The 20,889-nt window shown below is 38.3% G+C and overlaps 1 protein-coding gene across 1 annotated transcript in view; it reads left to right on the plus strand.

The window, feature by feature from the left end:
* plxdc2b (plexin domain containing 2b) overlaps positions 1-20,889 on the plus strand; it is an 81,775-nt gene that overhangs the window by 50,128 nt on the left and 10,758 nt on the right. Inside the window, exons 5-9 of the mRNA XM_067485784.1 lie at positions 4,757-4,879; positions 9,131-9,249; positions 10,106-10,205; positions 16,130-16,225; positions 16,385-16,466. Coding sequence (XP_067341885.1) covers positions 4,757-4,879; positions 9,131-9,249; positions 10,106-10,205; positions 16,130-16,225; positions 16,385-16,466 — 520 coding nt within the window. The remainder of the gene's footprint in view (positions 1-4,756; positions 4,880-9,130; positions 9,250-10,105; positions 10,206-16,129; positions 16,226-16,384; positions 16,467-20,889) is intronic.

A 20,889-nucleotide genomic window follows, 5' to 3' on the forward strand; every position in this document is an offset into this window, starting at 1 on the left:
TTTCACTAATAGAAAACATTTGGCACAATATAAAACAAAAAATTCTGGTAACAAAGGCCTGTTGAGTAGCTAGAATCCTGCATCAGTCAAGAATGGGACAACATTCCTCTCCTAAAAGTCCACCAACTGCTCTCCTCACTTCCCAGATGTTTACAGACAGTTGTTAAAAGGAGAGGAGGATGCTACACAATGGTAAACTTTACCCTGTCCCTACTTTTTTGAGATGCGTTGCTCCCATCACTTTCAAAAAAGCTAATATTTTTTCATGAAATGGTAACAGCTAGATACAGAGATCATTTCAATAAAAGTTCACTGTATTTCTTCCTATTAACTGCTTAACTGAGCCATGACTTTACGGGTATGTTTGCACTCTGGAAGTACTCTGCTGTGTTTAGAGAAAGACCTTCTCGATAAAATTACATTCAAATATGTTTTCCTCAAAATGGATTTGTCTAAATACATTTTTAGTGTAAAAACTGTTTCTTGCAGCAGTGTTGTGACAGCAGATCTTAATTAGACATCAACTTATTTTATTTTTCCAGGCTAGAGATGTTTGGCTTATAGACTTTAATGTTTACACTGTCATGGTGGTTTTAGATATTAACCCTTTAAATACCACACTAAGAAATTAATTCGCAAAAAAAAATTTATTAGTGAAATTTTGTTGCTGCCTCTTCATTTAGCAGTTTAGCAACACTTTTCCTGTTGGGGTTATCCAAGGCATGAATGGATTTCATTCAAGCCCAAAATAATTTGTATTTTTTTTGTCATATAAAAGCATCACAGAGATACATAGAATACTTTGAGTAGTAGGTGTGTGTTTGTGTGAGAGTGACTCAAATTAACTAATGCAAAATGTGTATTTTAGCATATTATCAAAACGTTCACATAATTGTACAGATGCATACAATATAAATATTGAAGGTGTAAGATGTTTTTCAAGCTATGATTATTTGTTCAACAACAGTGCTCACCAGTCAAATGAATGGAGCTAATCTGCAATCCAGAACTGCATGGGAGGCTTCAGACAGCTCTATCTCAAAAAATATTGAAGCCACATCTTGGATATTTACTCATATGAGTCAGGATTCATACTGTATGTGTAATGTGTTTGCAAGTGGGCGTACATTTTGATATAATTATGTCTGTGTAGCTTACAAATTGAATGACTAGCAATGGTTAGAAAACGGGTACAAAATGAGAAATTATCCTTGAGCGAAGCCGTTTACACTGCCTCCTTACAGTGGCAGCTCAACCGAGCAGTTGACCGTCTTTCCTGACAAATCATAGATGTATATTTTATTGTCTGGTTGATGCAAATCAACAAACAGGATTGTTAGGGTGTCTAAAAATTATATCTGAAAAGAATTTTTTATTACTTTCACATGTACTCCATGTCATTTCTGAGGAGCCGCGCAGCACCCTGCACCGATTTTTTTCCTACAGCTTTCCTACGATATTTCTCCACAACAGCGCCACCTAGGGGATATAATCGATGTTACATACACTACTCAATGAGGTGAGGCAAATTAGCGGCAAACAAAGGTCAACCATGCGTTTACAATGCCACTTAAAGGTTTAAGAAACCTAATGAATTAGATATAGACTGACTCAGCATTGTTTTGCTTTGATTAGCAGCAAAAAAGCTGAGACTTAATTTATACAAAAACCTTTTGGCTCAGTATTTAAAAAGAAGAAGAATAGGTAAAATGTGGGCGAGCTTTTCCCGGCCTCCGAACATTTGCGATAGACAGCAAATATTCTGCAAATTTAACACAGCTCAGTATGAAGCAACAAAGACCTTGTTTAAATGCTGTGTTCAATAAAGTGAAGTTTTATTCTTGTGGGATTTCTAACTCCTGCTCAGATTTTTCTTGGACAAACGCAGTATATCTAAACATGTCAACGAAAGAATTATTCTTTCCATCCCACCTTCCCTAAAACCTCTTTCTCTGCCTCAAACTTCATTATTTTTACTCTTTCTCTCTCTCTCTCTCTCTCTTCTGTCTTGTCTCTGCTTTCCCCCGTAACGTCCTCCCTACTGCCTCTTCCACCGTCCAGGCTCTTTCAGCTGTAAGTGACAGACATAATGAATGAATTACCTCTCCACTGAGCGCCCCGCGGCTCTCACCTCTTTAGTGTATTGAGAGGCTGTCTGATTTTCTTTGGACTGTCAAGTAAGTTGTATTGTGTCCTCAGGAGATTGGTTGGGGAAAGCAGAGGCACCACCAGAAATAAAATCTTTAAACACAGGGCTTTGTGTCTCCAGACGTGCTTGTGTTTGGTTGTTGGATTTCTGTGCTTTTTAGAGGTTGAAAGTGAAAGGAGAAATAGTGAGTGGCCAAAACAAAGCAAATCCAGGCAAGAGAGATAAAAACTTGTTCAGATGAGGGTTTGGGTAAATGTGAGATGAAATGCTGTGTAATGGTTGATGTGGAGGAAGTCATTTGTGATGCGGCACAATCAGATAAAGAAGTACCAATGCAACACTGCACCAGTGAATGTGGGTGCACCTCCTTTACTGTGTTTACCTTAATGTAGACAGGTAGACTACACAGTCCTCGTCCTCTTTGCGTTCATATACCATAGCCTGAATGTTCTTGCATAATACCACCAGTTAGCGATACCTGCAGAAAGGGTTAGGGTCACAAATAAGCACATTTCCTAAGTGTCAAACTACTCCATAAAGATCATAGCTGACATTTGTCATCGCAAGACACAGTATTTCTCCAGGAGCTTTCGACAATTTAAAATGCTGCTACTTTACACATTACTTATAAAACCAGTCATGAAAATATTTAATTAACAATTTTAGTTGTTAGTTCTGATGTTTCCAATGTCAGGATTTGGTGCTTTCTTAAATTTTATTTTGATTTAAGTCGAAGAATACTGAATTGTTATTAATAAAAATTATCCACAGAACAGTCTCTTTGTATTTATCGCTGCTTTCACTGTTTACATTTTGGACAGTATTGTCATTGTAGACTTTACAATTTTTTCAAGGCACATATAAACATTAAAGTGTATTTAATTGGAGTAAATTTACAGTAACTCGTGTTATTGTGCCCCACAGCACGTTATCCCTCCCCTCATTGACTCCTCTTCCAGTTGGAGCTCTCCTCAGTCAGGACTTTACACAACTAAATAAAGTCTTGGCTCCCTCCGCTTGCTCTCTATGTGTGCTGACAGTGCTCTTTATAGAGGTAATTTTGAGTGCGGAGGTCTTTGGTGGAAGATTGATTCTCCTGATGGTTTGCTCTGCTCCTGGTTTCTGAAGTGACAGATGTGTTTTTTGAGCCTCACTAGTGGATGAAAAGACATATGGTGATACAAAGGTAGTTTAAAGCCCTGGCCTCAATGTGAATTTTCCCCAAATGCTTTTTTTCTTGCTGCCTGAATATTTCAGTCAGGCTCTTTATGTTTCTCTTTTTAAATTTATTACATTTGTGGCATATAACATGCTAATTATAAGCTTAAGAGGTGCTGGTGGGTGGCTGTTGTCTTTGGAAAGAGCCAGACTAGCAGTTTCCCCCTGTTTCCAGTCTTTATGCTAAGCTAACACAGTCCTAATTGTACTTTGAAATTTATTACACAGGTATGAGAGTGGTATCTATCTATTTCTTTATTGACCCACGCATGCTTAAATGTGCATAACATCACATTCTCTTATTTAATATTGATATATTGGCACTTCCCTCTCCAGTAAAGATTATTCTTGCAATTTCTGCATTGTGTCTTTGTAAAAACACTAAGATCCCCACTTTTACATTTCTGAACAGCCCCATCTGTCACTTTTCTGTTTCAAGAATCAATTTGGAAGAAATGCTTTTCAAAGCAAAGGTCTTGTCCAAATGCCAGAGTTTACCTCAGTTTGAATAAAACATGATTCTGAGTCTACATGTTAAGGTGTGTTTTGAATATCTTTGTGCTTCGGGCAAAGTCCAAGTGAAAAACTAAAGATTCTGCTTGGACTACATTTGGGAATAGCAGCTGAATTTGCTACACTTTGCTGTCAGTAGGGAAATTAAGGCGCTGTTCGATTCTTTTGTCATCAGTGCAAATTCTTTATGCAGGCTGTTCCCTTGCGATGAATAGTGGCCATCTTTCCTAATTTCTGGAGCCTATTAATAACCATGTTTACAGGCTGCTAAAGGATGGAGCTTAAGTTTGTAAGAACTGAACACATCTCTCTCTGTGGACAGATCTATTTATTTGTCACTTAGGGGATGAATAAAGTGGAAAAGTTAATATAATCCAATGCAATGGTCACTTTGTTAACACCTGTGATTGATGAGTCAGGAGACAATGGCAGAGGAGTAGGATGATTCAGTCTGGCTCATAACCCCATGATAATATTTAACTGCTTACTCAGGATATCCTTATTTAAAGCCCCTCAGATTTGCCCTTCTGTTTTTGATCAGAGATTATAGCTCTAATTAATGGCTGGTGTTCACTAAAGCAGGCTGTGGCTTGGGGCCAGAAACAAAGAAAGACATGATCGTTGTGGGTTAATGAGAAGCTTTTAACTTTAGGCTGGAGGGCAGATTTGTTGTCTTTCTGAAGGATAACAGGCACCTGTGTTACGGAAGGATAAAAGGTAGAAGAGAAAACCGGTGCTACGAGGTGCTAAATCCACCATCAAATACGTCATCAAAGCCGGAGAACATGTTTTAACACTTTAACTATAATAATTTACTTTTTCAATTATGACTCAGAGGACATAAAGTCACTTGGTGTTTGTTTCCTGTTTCTTTAGGGTTCATCTACACAGGTGATGTGGTCCACCGGATGCTAACAGCTACACAGTACATCGCTCCTCTTATGGCCAACTTTGACCCAAGTGTCTCCAGAAACTCAACTGTCATCTACTTTGACAACGGTAACATCAATTTACTGCTAATACTGTGACTTTATTCTCTATGAATGTGTAGTCATCATCTAGTCTCTTAGCATTTGTGAAGCATGGGGCACAATCTGGCACATTTCACTCTCAACTAGCCATTTATATACAAACAAAGAAAGGAAATTACTTCTCCCACAGTCTGCTCTCAGTGAAAATACACATGAAGCAACACATTTTACATGTAAACAGGACAAAGTACCTTGTACAAGTTCATGCATAAAATAAATAACTAATAGCTTTTCAATAACTGAGGGTCAATGGCAATATGAAACTTTTTTTAAGTTTTGCATAAATGTGATGAGGTAAATCAAAATGGTAATTATATCTCCCTCATTCTTTATGATGATTTGTGTAAAACCATTTCTGACTTCTATCTTCGTTCTAAAAAGCAGCATGTCCTAAAAAGAATATTGGATTATTAAAGATTTTTGCATCAGTAAAGAAAACAGACATTTCTATTTATTTATTATTTATTCAGACTCTCAGCTGACTCTATAGTTTTAAGATTGAGTATCAATATAACAGTATAAAATTATAATTATTGTAGCAAAGAGTTTTCTCCATATTCTCCACCTTTGACTGAGATATTTTGATTTTTTAAATTAAAACCATAACTTGTTATTACTGAAGCAATATGAACTCTCTTCAGACATGTATTTACACAGAGTGTTAATAATGACATGATTTATATGACACCGCTGTTGACCTTTGAAACACTTCTCAATCCCACTTGCTTTAAGCTGAATTGATGCCCTTTGTGACTCTGAGCACCTTTCCTTGTGATGGTTGTTATCCATCATGTCAGCCATTGCCATCTACTCCCTCTTAGGCAGAGAGACTGACCAACCGTGTGACTTTATGCAGTGAAGCTCATCAGACTTTAACTAAACTGGCAGCCAATCAATTCTCAGCAGGGCTGCTACTTAGCTGACCATCCACCAGTCAGTGTCAGTCCAGTGCAGCAGAAAGCTGCATGTTTTGCTCTACGGTAATGCAAAGAAAAAAACTGAATTAGGGCAAAGGGGTGTGCTCTTTCATTTACTGGTGACACAGTTAAATAAAAAGAAAAGTCCAGTTGGAGATGTGGATCTGCTGTATGTCTTTAAACCTTATTAGCTGCCATAATCCAGGAATCCACACTCGCATCCACACTCGCATGTACGATTGGCAAGTGAAATGCCTTGCCGGATGATGTTAAAACAAATCCAGATGTTGTCCCCACACAGCACTGTGTTGGCTTAAGTCCTCATCTGCAGTTAAAAAAAAAATGAATGGGTTATTTTTGCATGCAAGGTAAAAGTCTGCTGAATGTGGCCAAAGAACTGTGTGGTCGGTGGTTCTTTCCATCATTTCCATCAGAAAATCTCAGCAGAGATTTGTCCCTGTACTTGTAGAGGATAGTTGTAGTTTCACAGTTACAGTGCGAGGCGTCTTTGTTAGATTTACACTTGTTGTTAATTTGAGTCTGCAACATAAAGAATATATGTGAATGAGGTCAAACAGTGGGACAATAGTGGACAACTCAAACTACTGTATATGTATGCTCGTAATACAGTTTTGTATTCATTGGGAATCATCAGTCATTGAAAATCATCAAACTTGGGCAAAAAAAGTTATGTAAATGCTCACCGGTTAAGTACTACCTTGATTTTTACTCCCCAGGTCTGAGGGTGGGCTGGTGCAATGGGTCAGGATTTGTTTTGGTTTTTTTTGAGCTCATAGATCATATTGAGCTTCTAAGTAAAATTAGAAACAAGGCCAGTGTGTACTCCCTCTACACACACTTTGTATTTTTAGCCAGGAAGCCCCAGATAGCATTGCAACCTCCCCTCCTGAACTCAATGCATTTTGAGCAGACCTACATCAGGCTTAACTTGTACTGGCTGAATAAGCCTGCTGCAACATAAGTTAGCAGCAATTCAACCCTCTGTAATATTTACGGTCTTTCTCCTAAACCTGTTGTATTCATCTTTCTTAATGCCAGGAATGTCCCTACTCATTGTGTTTCTTATTTTCCTGCCCTTTTTTCATACCACACCACTTACAATGGAGTTCCCTCTATAGTTGTCTCACATGACACCAATTGTCAGTAATCCCTTAAATAAACTCTTATACTAAACTATAACATGTTTAATGTGTCCAGCAGTTAACGCAGTTAATACGCACCATATTTAATGTATTATTGGCTTTTCTTTACATGTCAACACCTTCATTCTTCAGACTGACAGCAGAGAAGCTAAATTTTACCTTTACTTTGGATGCAAGTGTAACCGTGTGACCGAATTGATTAGTTGTGTTAACAAACCTTTATTGCCCTGGCATGATGCCACATAGCTACCTCAGAGGTGGGGGAATGACTTCCGCATCAATAGAGCCTCCACAGTAAATCAAAATAGTGTTAAAATGTTGAGGCTGCTGCCTGGGGAGTAGAGCTGATGGCAACGTGAGTCTGGTGCTAAATAAACAATGCAATGCAGTTCATCAAGGCAGAACAAAAACATGGTACTTTAGTACACTATGAAGATTAAGCATATAGTTTATAATGCACTTTAAGAAAATATTTGGAGGATCCTTTAAGATATTTATGTAAAGTACTTGTCAACAACTGTAACTTCTCCCATGATAAAATACTTTACATTATAATAGTACTTCACTATATTGATCCCTTTAGCTACAGCACAACTGGAACTATTCCTCCTGGGTTTTGCTAATTTATATTGTGACTATACAGAAAAACCCTTTGACACTATTCTTTACAATACACTAGCATAGTAACACATCACAATACAAAACTGATATAAGCACATAAAGATATTATACAAAATTAAAATCAAGCACAGATGAGCTCCAACTGAATCTATCAAAGGGTTAACAACCATAAATATCAAAACATGTCTATAAAACCCTATTATACCATAGACATTATTCCTTTCAAATTTCCTTTTTAAGTTGCACTCATTTAAGTCTTTTTTAAAACCATCCATATTTTTTATGTTGTTTAATATTAAATGAAAGTAAATTCCATTCATGCATTACTCAATATCTTAGTTTACATTGAAGTGAAGCAGTTTAGCTCCACCTGCAATATTTTGTCATAACATTCCATATGAACACTGTTAGTAAATGCAACAATCTTACTTTGACAGCTAAGAGAGTATTTATGCACATTAGTCACAAAGTACAATCTGCCTTATTCTGAACCAGTTGTATTTTTTAATATTACCAAATGGGATAGTTGAAGCTATTAAGCAGTTATTAATTTGAAGCAAACCCAAAGCTTGAATGATTTTTGGTAAATTGTCATAGGTTTTTCACAATTCTTAATCATATCTGTTTATGACAGCATCCATACATGTCAACGCGCTAATGAACACCTAAACATTTTTACGTTTGCCTTAATAAGTGTAATAAAATGTAAGAAATGTTATACCATTTATTAAAAGTTTACATGCAGCTCATAAATGCTAAGTAGCATATCTTAACATGCGATTGCTGTTGTCTGTGTACAGCTAAGGCTGCAAGATTGAATCTGCACAGTGGTGAAAGAGTTAAAATGGAAAAAGATGCATAAGATAAATCAAATAAATCATCACAATTTAGCAGCTGGGCATTTGTGTTTGCAAATTGCTTTGCTGTGGAGTGGTAAATGCTGCCACCTCAAACCTTGAAGGTTCCTGGTTTGAATCCCCATCTAGCTTTGGCCTTTCTGTGTGTAGTTTTTTTTTTAAAGCTGTAATCACCATAAATCAAACTCCATTCACTTACATTACCATATTTAGTGGTGAAGGCAGAAATCCCAGAGATAAATCAAGCAAACAAATGTATGCATGAGTACCTACAAAAGTTTCCTTTGTCTCTTTAAGTTAAGTCTTCTTTTTCATGCACCCTAAGATGAAGTCATTTACAGCACTGTCAATTGCACTTGCACAGTATAAAAAACTTTGACTACATAATCCATCACAGTAACCAACACACCTTGATTTGGTTTTGTCAAAAGTTTCAGTTTTATTGCTCTTTCATCTTGCTCCAGTGGATTGTTTTCATATCAGTGAAAGATCCCTCAAAAACATATCTTCTTACAAACACTGATGTCTTCTTATTTACTGTCTTTGGCCGCTTCAGTAGAGCTAAGATTTCAAAATGAAGCCTGTGCTACAAGATACTGTGCTGTATAAGCAGACACTCTTCTCCTTTAATGTGATTTTATTGTGTTTCTCACTCCTTCAGGTACGGCTCTAGTGGTGCAGTGGGACCATGTCCACCTACAGGACAACTACAACATGGGAAGCTTCACCTTCCAGGCCACATTGCACAACACTGGCAGGATTGTCTTTGCATACAAAGAGGTCATTTATAAAAACTGTATTTTTTTCTTCAGTGTGAGTTTTAATAACACTGACATCATTTATGCGAATTGAATACATGTTTTCATCATTGTAATATGCACACAACAAATCCACAAATTTATATTAGCTGGGTCTGGAGAGCTGCACATGCATTTTTAAGCTATAAAACTTTAAATCTTAAGCTCATTTGATCATCTTTACATCAGAATATTTCAGGGTTTCTGAGCTATTTCATGTAAAGTCATCATTCTTAAATCATCATAGCTTGTCAAGTACAAAAGAAAATCTTTTAAAACATTTCAGACATTCCTAATACTTTTCATTTGAGATCAAAGGTCCATGCCCACATGTTCTTACTCTGGTCATTATAGTGATAGACTGTAGCGATCGTGATTGACAGAATAATGAGCTTCATGGTGGTCACTGCCTAAGAAAACATGACTCAATGCTCTCATAGTTTCCATATGTTTTATTGGGTTGTTACAGTGCGTTACAAGTTTTGGGTCACAGCTCACTACAGAAATTTTGCATCAGATGTCCCAGTGATGTCTACTGATTTACATATTCAAAAGTGCATAAAAAACTGAACAGAGCTTTGGTGTAGGAGTGTAAAATGATTACAGTAATGATCTCTGATGATTGCAATAGTTATAACAGCAGGGCTGCTTCTATTATGACCAAAGCCACTTTTTTTAATTGGTGACTTTCACTCAGTTGAAAAGCTGGTGTGACAGCTACTGGGGTTTTTATTTTTGACTTACGCTCCTAATGTAGGTGGTGTCAGACTTTCTATTTTGCAGCCTGTCCCAGAGAGACTGTGGTGGTCCTAGTAAATGTTTTCCTTCTTCTACTGCAGATCCCCATAGAGGTGTCACAGATCAGCTCTGTCAATCACCCGGTGAAGGTGGGCCTGTCTGATGCCTTTGTGGTGGTCCACAAGATCCAGCAGATACCCAGTGAGTCTCAAACACACATTTCTAGGTTTTATTTGAATGATTATAGATTTATGAACAGAACAGCAGTTGTCCAGTTAGTCATGCTTTGCATATTTGAACTTTTTTAAATCAGAATCACAAAAGCAAAATAGCATGTTGTTTATCTCTAATGTAAACCAGCAAACTCATTCTGAAAAAAACTTTATACCCTTGTATTGTTTGGAAATACAAACTAACTTGTATAGTATGTTGCTTGTCCAAGTAAGTAGCAGCAGTAAGTAAATGATAACATTTTAAATACATTCTCATTAGTTCAAAAGATCGGCAGCTTTTTGCTTGTCCCTTCAGGGGTCGCCACAGGGGAATGTCTTCTGCACGTTGATTTTGGCATGAGTTTTGACACAGGTGCCCTTCTTACCGCAACTCTCCCATTTTATCTGGGCTCAGTACTGGCACCAAGGTGGCCCTGGGTGGGGTGGGATTCGAACTTGCGGCCTTCTGCATCCCAACCCAGTGCTCTACCACTGAGTGACCAGGCCCCTTTTAAATACATTCTCATTAGTTATCTACTAATATTACTGTGGCTAACCAGCTCTAATCTTGAAGAAGTCTTTATTTCCATGTCTTGCCCTGTATACAAATTGTTAACGACAATGCTGACTTTTTGCAGCTTTAACCATTGTGTGCACACAGTGTTTGATATACCAGCTCAAACCATAAATCTAACTGACTAAACACTTTCATCATCTTTTTTTGCTTTTGCTGTAAATGAGGCCTCATGGTGAGTTCAGCCTCGCTGTCACCACATCCTCTCCAGCACTGGTCCACTTCTCTTTGTTGGCAGAGCTCAGGGCAAAGCTCCTCTGCCATTAGCTTATGAGTCACTGCAACATAGCTCCATTAAATTTAAAGCAAAACTGAGCAAATAAATGCGTAATAGATTGAGTATGATCCAGACCATGGGGAATAGTTGGCTTTTGAAGGACGGTACCTGCACTGTACTGAGCTACTTAATAGTCGATCAATTCATGGAAAAACACAAGCTTTTCTTGTTTTTAAATGGCTGTCTATTTCGCCGCATCTCTCTGCCAACAGGATGTTTTGTCCTCCTCATGCAGCACCATGTTTATGGCACTTCACTTTACAAGACACTTCAGACCTTTTTCTTTTCCACAGTCTGACTCTTCTGTGTTTGTGTGTGTGTGTCTCCCTCTCTGTCTCTCTCTCTCTCAGTCTCTCTTTCTATGGGCTCAAATTCAAAGAGTGCCACAATAATGAGTTGTCAGATATGGTTTATTCAGTAATTTAAAGTCTGTTTTGATTGCATGTGTGAAGCTTGGATAGCATTTATATGTCAAAATTAATATCTTCAGCCTTTTTTGTCCTTCACTTGGGATCTGTGTAGTGAAAAGTATTTTTTGCGAGTTTGGTTTAGGAGTAAAACAAGTTCCAAAAACACCAGCACCTTGGGGTGATAGGAATGTCTGACATTGCCTTTTTTTCTTCTTCTTTGTAAAATGGAGTTTGCTTTAAAAGATTTGTTTGTCAAACCTGTGTTTTATTCATAGCTTTGACTTTGGACAGTTAGCTAAGAAGCTCATTTTCATCTGTAGTCCCTGAGCACATACATTATTGCTTATTCTTTTGGTGCAGTCGTCCAGGGCTTCATAAACAGAGTTGTCTTTGATGCGTCTGACACAACATGATGAAACCCGTGTGTGCCTCTGCTTAATTGTGAAGTGATGAAACCTGGAGTGGAAGCCGACTGAGTCCAAGGTGTCGAGCATGAATAATTTCCATGTTCACTTAGTATTTATCCAAACAAGTCCTCCAACTTTAACGCCCCCTCACAATGTTTGTACCTACCCTCTCTTACTTATTAACCACATAGCGAGGCAGACATCTGTTGAAATCCCCCTTCCTTTGCCATGACACAATAAAACAGCAGCTACCATTGCTTAGGATGGAGCCTTGATGGTGACCAGGTTTCATACTCGCTTTTTGGCTCTAAACAAGAGATTTAAAATAGATAGCAAATAGCAATATAGTTGTATTTCAGAGGACAGTCTCGACTTATATAACTACATAATTATAACTACAGGTAAACAAAAAACAGGATGCTGTATAATTTAGATAAAGTGCATCTTGATGCCAAAAGCTAATATATTACTTGTAATACTCTTACACTAATTTAACTTACCGTACTAAGTCCTATTACCTTCACTGTTACTGTGTTCTGTTTGTTTATAGCTTTGAAGCTGTCATCACTTAGTATGTAGTCTACATTTTCAGGGTTAGATTTACCACTTCAATTTCTTTGAAATGTTTGAAAAACATTTCCTGATACTTTTGAACAGAAGCAGGCCTCCCTTTTCTATCTGGAAGGGCTCAACAGGTCGCCTGTCTGCAGTATGTTGGGGCCAACACACAGATCCATAAACAGACAAACAACCACTTACACTCACTTTCACACCTATGGGCAATTTAGCGTCACCAGCTGACCCATCATACCTGTCTTTGGACTGTGGGAGTACCCAGAGGAAACCCACACAAGCACGGGGAAACATGCTAACTCCAAGCTGCAACCAGCCAGGGATTCGAACTGGGGACCCTCTAGCTGTGAGGTGGCAGTGCTAATCACTTCACCACCATGCTGCAAACAACATACTTTAACTGTAACCCTGTAAAGGTTAAAACAACACAACAAGAATAGCCTTAAAATGCCAAAGGTTTACCATTCAACAGTCGAATACCCTCAGGGAATGAGCTTCTTTTAATCAGTCAGTTATATGAGTCTAATCCCAGAGTGCATTTGCTGAAAGAGGGGAGCTGCTGGTAGACAATCATCTCCAAAAATATTCAAATCAATTAGGTTTTTGGAATGAAGATGTCAATGAAAGTGGGTGGCCATTAATTTGAAATGCATTTGTCACATCAGACGTCAGACCCAACTGTAACTGTTTGTCTTAGTACAAAAGTTTTGAATTTCCATAGCTCCCACAAAAAATGATGTCAGCATCATATGATCAAATAGGTATTTGATGCTGCTAAGCTCACTTATTTGTGCACAATCCTGCTAATGTTACATGTGCAGTGCTATATCAATTAAAATCCAAATCTCATCAGAGAAGTCATGTCTACTTAAGGTTGCTAAGGTTGCTGGGGTTTAGACAACGGTGACTGCCTTCGGGCTTTGTGAACTAAATCATAACAAGCAAGGCAATGTCCAATGAGAAGGTGATATTGGCAAAGTGCACAGGCATTTGCACCTGTCAGTCCCAAGGGTTTTATGTACCCCATGTATGTCAAGACCCCGTGGAGAAAGAAGTAAACAGTAAACAAATAAAGTAAAGTATAGTAATATCTCCTTAATATTGTTGCATTGGGAGACACTGTGTAAATAAATGGGGACTAAGCTAGAAAAAGTATAACAATCCTTCGTGGGCATGGAGTCCCTCTGTAAAAGTGTAAAGTTTGGATAGTTAGAAAAGATGCTGGTTCTGTCTTGATGTTCTTTAGCTCTAATTAAAAGGTGGTAGTGTGGGTGAACCAAAAATACTTTGGCAGATTTTCCATCATGCATCAAAATTAAGTTTCTATGTCCTTAAAAGATTAATCTTAGCAGAGAAAAGACAGAGAGGAGAGCCATGACTGCTACAGGCTCCATCATGAAAAATTGTTCCAGCTCTCTGTAGCCAATTACTGCATAGTAACCATGGCAATCAGAGGGACATTTTTTAACCCCGCCGGAGCTTCAGCATGGATTAAAAGCCCATATAAAACATTTTACATTTGCCTACAGCCCATGCAGACCCACAGCCTATCCAGTAAAAACCGAGATTAGAAAGATGTTTTGTGGCCTGGGTGTATAAATAAGTTCAGGTATAAGCACACGTGAAGAGCCAGGCCTATATATACTTTCCCAAATCTAGATTTTACATAACCATTTACAGTCAGTTATTGTCAAAATAATTCCAAAACAATCTCTGCCCTTCATATCTTCTATTCTGTCCATGGATTAATAATCTGGATTCCCAGCAGGAGGATCCCAAGGGCACTTAATCACGCTCAACAATATGTAATTCAACATAAACCCTGTTTGTAGCTTTCATTTTTGCTTTTAGGTTTACGTTGTAAATGTTCAATGAAATTCATTTGTGTAGCAGTATAAGCATTTGATGAGAGGTGGGTGGTAGCTTGCCCTTATTCACAACCAGTTTTCAACTCCTGACATCGCATTTCCATTTACTATTTAAAAATATATATATATTTAGAGGCTGACTGTTGTTGCAGCATGTATGCAGCACTGTATTTTATTGCTAAAGTGCGCGAAATCGAATCTTCCCCAAGTACAATTTTATATGAATATGAGTTAACTGACCCTCTTGCACATAATGTCAAACTGTTGGAAATCCATCCTTATGTGATGGTATCAGAGTAAGGTAGCAAAGTCCTTATTAGTTCTTGTTTACATTGTGGCAGACCTTATTTGCAGCTCTGTTCCACCTACAAACTAGAGGCCACTGAGGCTGTTCAATCTGCCCACACATCAGCAGCCTCAAGCTGGAGAACTGACCTTCCTCTGGCCCCCACTGTGTCACTATGCTCCAGATAATATCTTTGCTAGAGGCAAGAGGAAGTAAGTCGGCAGGGGAGGAGAGGAGGGGAAAGGGAGTGAGGTCTTATTCTCAGATTAGATGGAGCCTGCTCACAGTTACGGCTTTGATCAGCTGTCCTGTGTGTAATCAACACAAGCAGGTCTGCAGGGAAACCACATCCCATCATATAAGAAAGAGCGACACCGTAGCACGCTCAAAAATAATTCCCAAACCATAAATTAACAAAGCAAAAATTGACCTTGAATGGTGTCAAAGGAGAAGTTTGACATCTTGGAATTCTTCCCCTCTTCCTTGCACAGGCTATTTTCAGACTGATACCACTCAGACACTCAGGGACTGTCCTCCTGTGCTGAGCTGGTGGCAGACAGGTTGTGTTAGAATTAAACAAAGCCAGGCTAGCTGTTTTCAGTCTTTATGCTAAGCTAACCCTCTCCTGTAGGTTCATAAAAGATGGGCACAGGTGAGAGAAGTATCATTCTTCTCCCAGAAGTATCAGTAAAAAGCAAATATCCCAATATGTCAAACAATTCCCTTTAATTAAAAATTATTGGGACACGAATTTTATGAATTAGTGTTGCAAGTCGCTGTTTGCTGGAGCCTAGAGCTTCCCCAGGTGTGATCGACTGTACTGAATTTCAATTTTGTAGCTCATTGGTCAAGCAAATACAAGTTCTAAAGAAAATGTCATATATTAAGAAAGTTGCAGTTGATTTATTCTGCAGATTTACTGTTTCATTCCAAGAACTACTGCACAGAAAATCACATCAAAATCCCATTTGATTTTAAACAGCCACTATATTAACTGCATCAAGAAGTTATTATGAGATGTGTTAAGATATTATAAAGTGAGAGAGACTTTTTGACTTCAATAAATAATGCATCATCCTCCTCGTTTTCCATTCCACCGATGGCAGTGAAGATGCATGACCATCAAAAGCAAGCAGCCCACACCATACCACATGAGTTATAACAGCCAGAGAGAAATTGGGAGCCCATGAAGTATCCAATCAATCGCTCCATCTTACCCTGGCTGATGACTTGCTGTTACAGATGACTGGGAAGGCAGCCTTTCAACAGGGTGTGATTGATATCACTTCCCAGGGGAAATTGCTACCGTCCATTGCCAAGTCGTGGGGTTAACACTTGTGCACAAATAGAGGGGAGAAACGAAGTGCTGTGGTAGCATCCCTCATGACCTGATTCTGTCTCCCGCTCTGTTTCCTCTTTTTTCAGGGGCCACTTGTCCCAGTTTTAATCTCAGTTTGAAAGATGTGTGATGGTTTGTTCGCTTTCTCACTCTTGTCTCCTGCTTTCTCTAAAATATAGATGTAAGACGGAGGACAATCTACGAGTACCACCGAGTGGAGCTGACGAAGACAAAGATCACCAATTCTACAGCCGTGGAAATGATGCCCTTACCGAGTAAGGAGAATTGATTATAGCAGCTTTTGGCTCAGGCAGATGCCTCTGGACAAGTGTTTGTGGATGATTTGTTATCATTATATGATGTGTAGACCTTTTTCCAGGCTTTATGTCAATTAAACCATTGATTTGATCTGTTTTGACCCTTCGTCTCTCCAGCCTGTCTCCAGTTCACCAGCTGTAGCACTTGCATCTCCTCACAGATCAACTTCAACTGCAGCTGGTGCCATCGTCTCAACAGGTTGGACTTCAGCTCATTTTATACCTCTCCTCCCACGACATAATATTGATCGTTTTGAAGATCATTTTTTTCAACTAATCAAGTAATCATATAGTCGATATTTTAGCAAAAGGTCAAAAATGTGAATCACAGTTTCCAAGAGCACAACAGGAAGTTTGCAAATATATATAAGACAGAGGGACAAGAGAATAATAAGGCAACCTAGGGGTAATAACAAGATGATAGTAGTAATATTACATTAACACAAAGTTCATGGTAATATTTCTCTATAACAATCTAACATAGCTTTAATGTTCACTTATAAAGTAAAATCATGGTATTTAGTAAAGTAATAACTCGGTGGAAATGTGAAAACCACCAAGAGCTGTTGTACAGTGCTTTCATTACTTTGTTCTTACCTAGATATTACCCATCTATTAACTTATTCCCAAAATATTACCTCATAATAACCCTATTATTACCAAGCCTTATGTGCCACTGCCTTGTGGATTTACTAATTATGTGATTTTCTGATCATCTAAACTCTAATTCTCAAACCTCCGAAGTTAGCTCTCTGAATACTGAAGACACATATTAAATATACCACATTTTATGACTGTAAATAGAGCCATTCTGCATAAGAATTATTTATGCATAAAGCATTTAAATATATCCACCATTTCTGTTAAGCTGACTAAAAATCATTTTTATATCAGCAGACAGATATTTGTAATAGAGACAGACATCCACAAAATGTGTTTCCTTTGTTACCACAGCATTAGACGTATCCTCTATGAATGAGGAAGTAGTTCAGGATGTGCAGTGCTCACTTAAACAACCTCTGCTTTTTATCTTAACCTTTGTGTCCTTCTAGCACGTCAAACAAAAGTAAATATTTGAGCCGCTCAAGAACTATGAGAGGCAGTGGGCTTTTTGTTTTGTTAAGTAAAGTTAAAAAAGCAGAGAGGAAAATAAATGGTTTAGAGATAGTAGAGTTTTGTTATAATCCACATACAAGTTTGAGAGTCTCAACTTAAAAGTCAATAAATGTTTATTGTCCTGTCAAAGGTCCCGCCTGAACTTGCTGCAAAATGCTTTTGGAGGTGGTTGTGTGCATTTATTTGGGGCAGCTGCCACTTCTCTTCCCTTTTGTTTGCTCTTGCACTTTGTGTGCCTTGGGCATCAAATATTAATCTGCCACTCTTTTATTCTGTGAGTAATGGTGTTAAAATGAGACATTTGTAGCACTTCTGCTTCATTCATTGTTTTTGGCTATTTAGGATTTGACTTTCCTCTTCTTGCATCTTTAATTCACCTTCCTTTGACAGAGACGAAATAATTTATAATGCACCGACATAAAGGTTTTACTCAGCAATTTGTGAACACTGCAGAGAGACACTGTAGGCCTGTAGCTGGAATCTCATTAAGCTGCATTTTAATTAGCTCTCTAACTGTGTTATAATCTGACTGTTTGGTCTTACTCTGCCCTTTGTATCCTTCAGCCACTTCCTTTGAAAAAGGCAAACATCCTTTAAACACATGCTAATTAAAAACTGTGGTGCCCCCTTTGGCTCCAGGGTTAATGAGCGGTGCTGACAATTTGAGAGAACAGCTCTCATGAACTTCACTTACAGCGAAATGCTTGAAAGGTGAGAGCGCACCACCTCTCTCATGCCAAGTTCTGGAACTAAATCTGTGTGCTGTGGCTAATGTCTAAAGCTGGTGCTGAAGTGGTTTAATAAAGCATGACAGTGAGCCCACAGTGGCCATATGTGCCTATCTTGGTGATGGTTTTATGGGGTTAATGGAGGAAATGCCAAGTTACTCTAACTGCAAACTGCTTTTTCATTCTTAAGGTTGACAAATGATCTAGTTACAGTCTCAGAAATAGTCAGCACAGTAAAATAAACTGAGAAAGGAGTATTCAGATCCTGTAGTTGAGTAAATGTACTAAAACAATGTACAAATATCAACAAGTCCCCCAACTTTAACTCCCAAACACGTCTCTTGTACCCACCCTCTCATAAAGATCCGAAAACCACTTGTTGAAACAGTGCCATAATGTAGGGAGACATTTGTTGATATTGCACATTTTGACAAAATGGTTCCTTATAATAGAGCCAAAATAGTGTCACTTTTATCTAAAGTGTTTTGGTTCTAAACACTGTTATATTGTCACGTTCACTACTACTGCTAGATGTCCCCAAAGAGTAAGATGCATATTTCAAAATGTAATATACTGTTTATGTACTGTACATGTAGTTGGCCATGGTCGAGGTTTCAACCCAAAACAATGGTATAAAGTAGAACTGTTCATTCTACCATTGAGGCCTATAAACCTTATTTTACATTTTTATTTTAAATTCCAGTTAATCTTTAAATTTACATAGTTTTAGAAATAAGTCTTCAAACAAGGCAGGCAACGCAGGTTGGTGAAAGAATTATTGAACGTTTTTGAAATGTCCTTTGAATCTTTCAAAGGATTCACTGGATATTTTCAATGTGAAGCAGTAGCAATAGGTTAGTTGGTTTGTATGCACCTAATACAGCTGTTAGAAAGTTGGTGATGATATCAGTGAGTCAAATTTGTGCTTGGTTACGAACAGTAGAATTTTCTTATTGATTTGAATTCTGAGAGACAATAACATTGTGTGGCTTGCACAGTAGAAATGCCATGAATACTAATAAAAAAAAAGCCATTAGAGTTTACAACTCTGGGTACAATATTGTACTAGTTACTTTAGGCCACTGCAAATAACAAGAATACCCGGATGTTTGCCTTCCATAAAGTCTGAATAGAATGAAACCCATCCTGCTATGAATGTAGGAGCTCATCTCCCTCGTGGGATCATTTATATTTAAATGAAGAACCTCCATTTCTAATTAAAAGGACTGTGCATTAGATAGCAACTGGCTGAGATGGATGCCATTGAGGAGAAACAAAACACCAGCTCCCTGCAGGGATGAGTTAGACTCGACTAGACCTGTTCTGTAACACTGTGTCTCATTCTGCTTCCTTTTCCTCCTTGTTGGGGGGGTGGGTGGGTTGGGCGGGGGGCAGTGGGGGATTAAGCAGAGGAATCTGTCTCGCCTGATTGAACAGATGAGGCAGATGTTTTTTTTTTTCGGTGGGATAAAAGGAATGGGATGATTAGAGAGGTAGAAAGATGAAAATGGATTCCTTCACATAAAACCATTACCATAACAATATGTTGAGCAGAGAAATGGGGCCTGCTGGGGATGCCTGAGACCCCACAGGACTCATGTTGTCCTTGCAGCACAGAGTACAGTATCATTGCTCACTTTTAACCACTGCACTTCTGCATTGTGAGCCAGTCATGGGTTGTTTTTTATTTGTGTGGATTTTCCTATACGTACATCTCCCACATGCAGAGAGGAATAATTGGCAGACTGCCTGCGGCTTTCAACTTCACTTTATTTGACAGTGTTAGTGGGGTTACTGCCTTGCATATTAACGTTCCCTTCCAGACAGGATACTTAGACAGAAGGAAGGCAAGTTCACTAGTGGGGAAACTCAAATTATGATGCATTTACAGCTTTGCAGAGACGTAGCTGCTGGTTTTTTGATCCACAATTGATTCGAGAGCACCAAGGTCCCATGACCCATTGAACTTCCCCTCCACAGATCCGACATTATTATACTTTGCAAAGCTGCTCCCTCCCTACACTCCTTAAATCTCAGAGGGAGGGAGTGGAGGGTGCAGATGTTTGCCTCGCAAAATGACTCAGAGTAGAAGAACTGAATAATTTCTAAAACTCTGATGGGCATGGATTAAGTTGGAAATTTGTTGAAGGGGTCATGTAAACATTTGTACATTTCATAATCAGTTTGTTTGTCATGCAAAACTCCAAGTTTTTTATTTTGTCATAGGGAAGGCAGTGGAGCGGAACATCTCCACAACTGTAGCTGTAATGGCTTTTGATTTATTGATTCACTGAAATATATGCTGCTGTCACCAAGCAGAACAACCCAGATATAAAACTGTGAGCAGGCTTTCTTCACATTACAGGCCAAGTGGCCGAGATGTATTCAATCCCGAGTTATTGATTTTTTTTTTAAATTAGACCCGAGCCATTTTCCTATGTAGTCCTAGCAGTCATAGCAAACTGCTATCGGAACTTGTGTTTTTTGTTTGTTTGTTTGTTTGTTTTATGTCCCACTTCTGTGCACATGCACAAAAAGCATTTCATCAGTAAGTGTTAGCATGTTTCAGTCTGGAGACGGGTGAATGGAGATGACATTGGACATTAATGGAGAAGCTTTTGACCAGGTCAGAAAAGCTGGGAGCACTTTTATTAATGGTTCCCTCTTTTCTGCTTTTATCTTTATTGTAGTTTTCTCTTTGTAAATTAATTGTATTTCAGTTTTAAACTGTTGGTCAGAAAGAGGCATTTTCCCTTTTCTATATGACTTTAGAGAATA

Source organism: Channa argus, chromosome 19 (genome assembly GCF_033026475.1).
Source record: "Channa argus isolate prfri chromosome 19, Channa argus male v1.0, whole genome shotgun sequence".
Classification (NCBI taxonomy): Eukaryota; Metazoa; Chordata; class Actinopteri; order Anabantiformes; family Channidae; genus Channa; species Channa argus.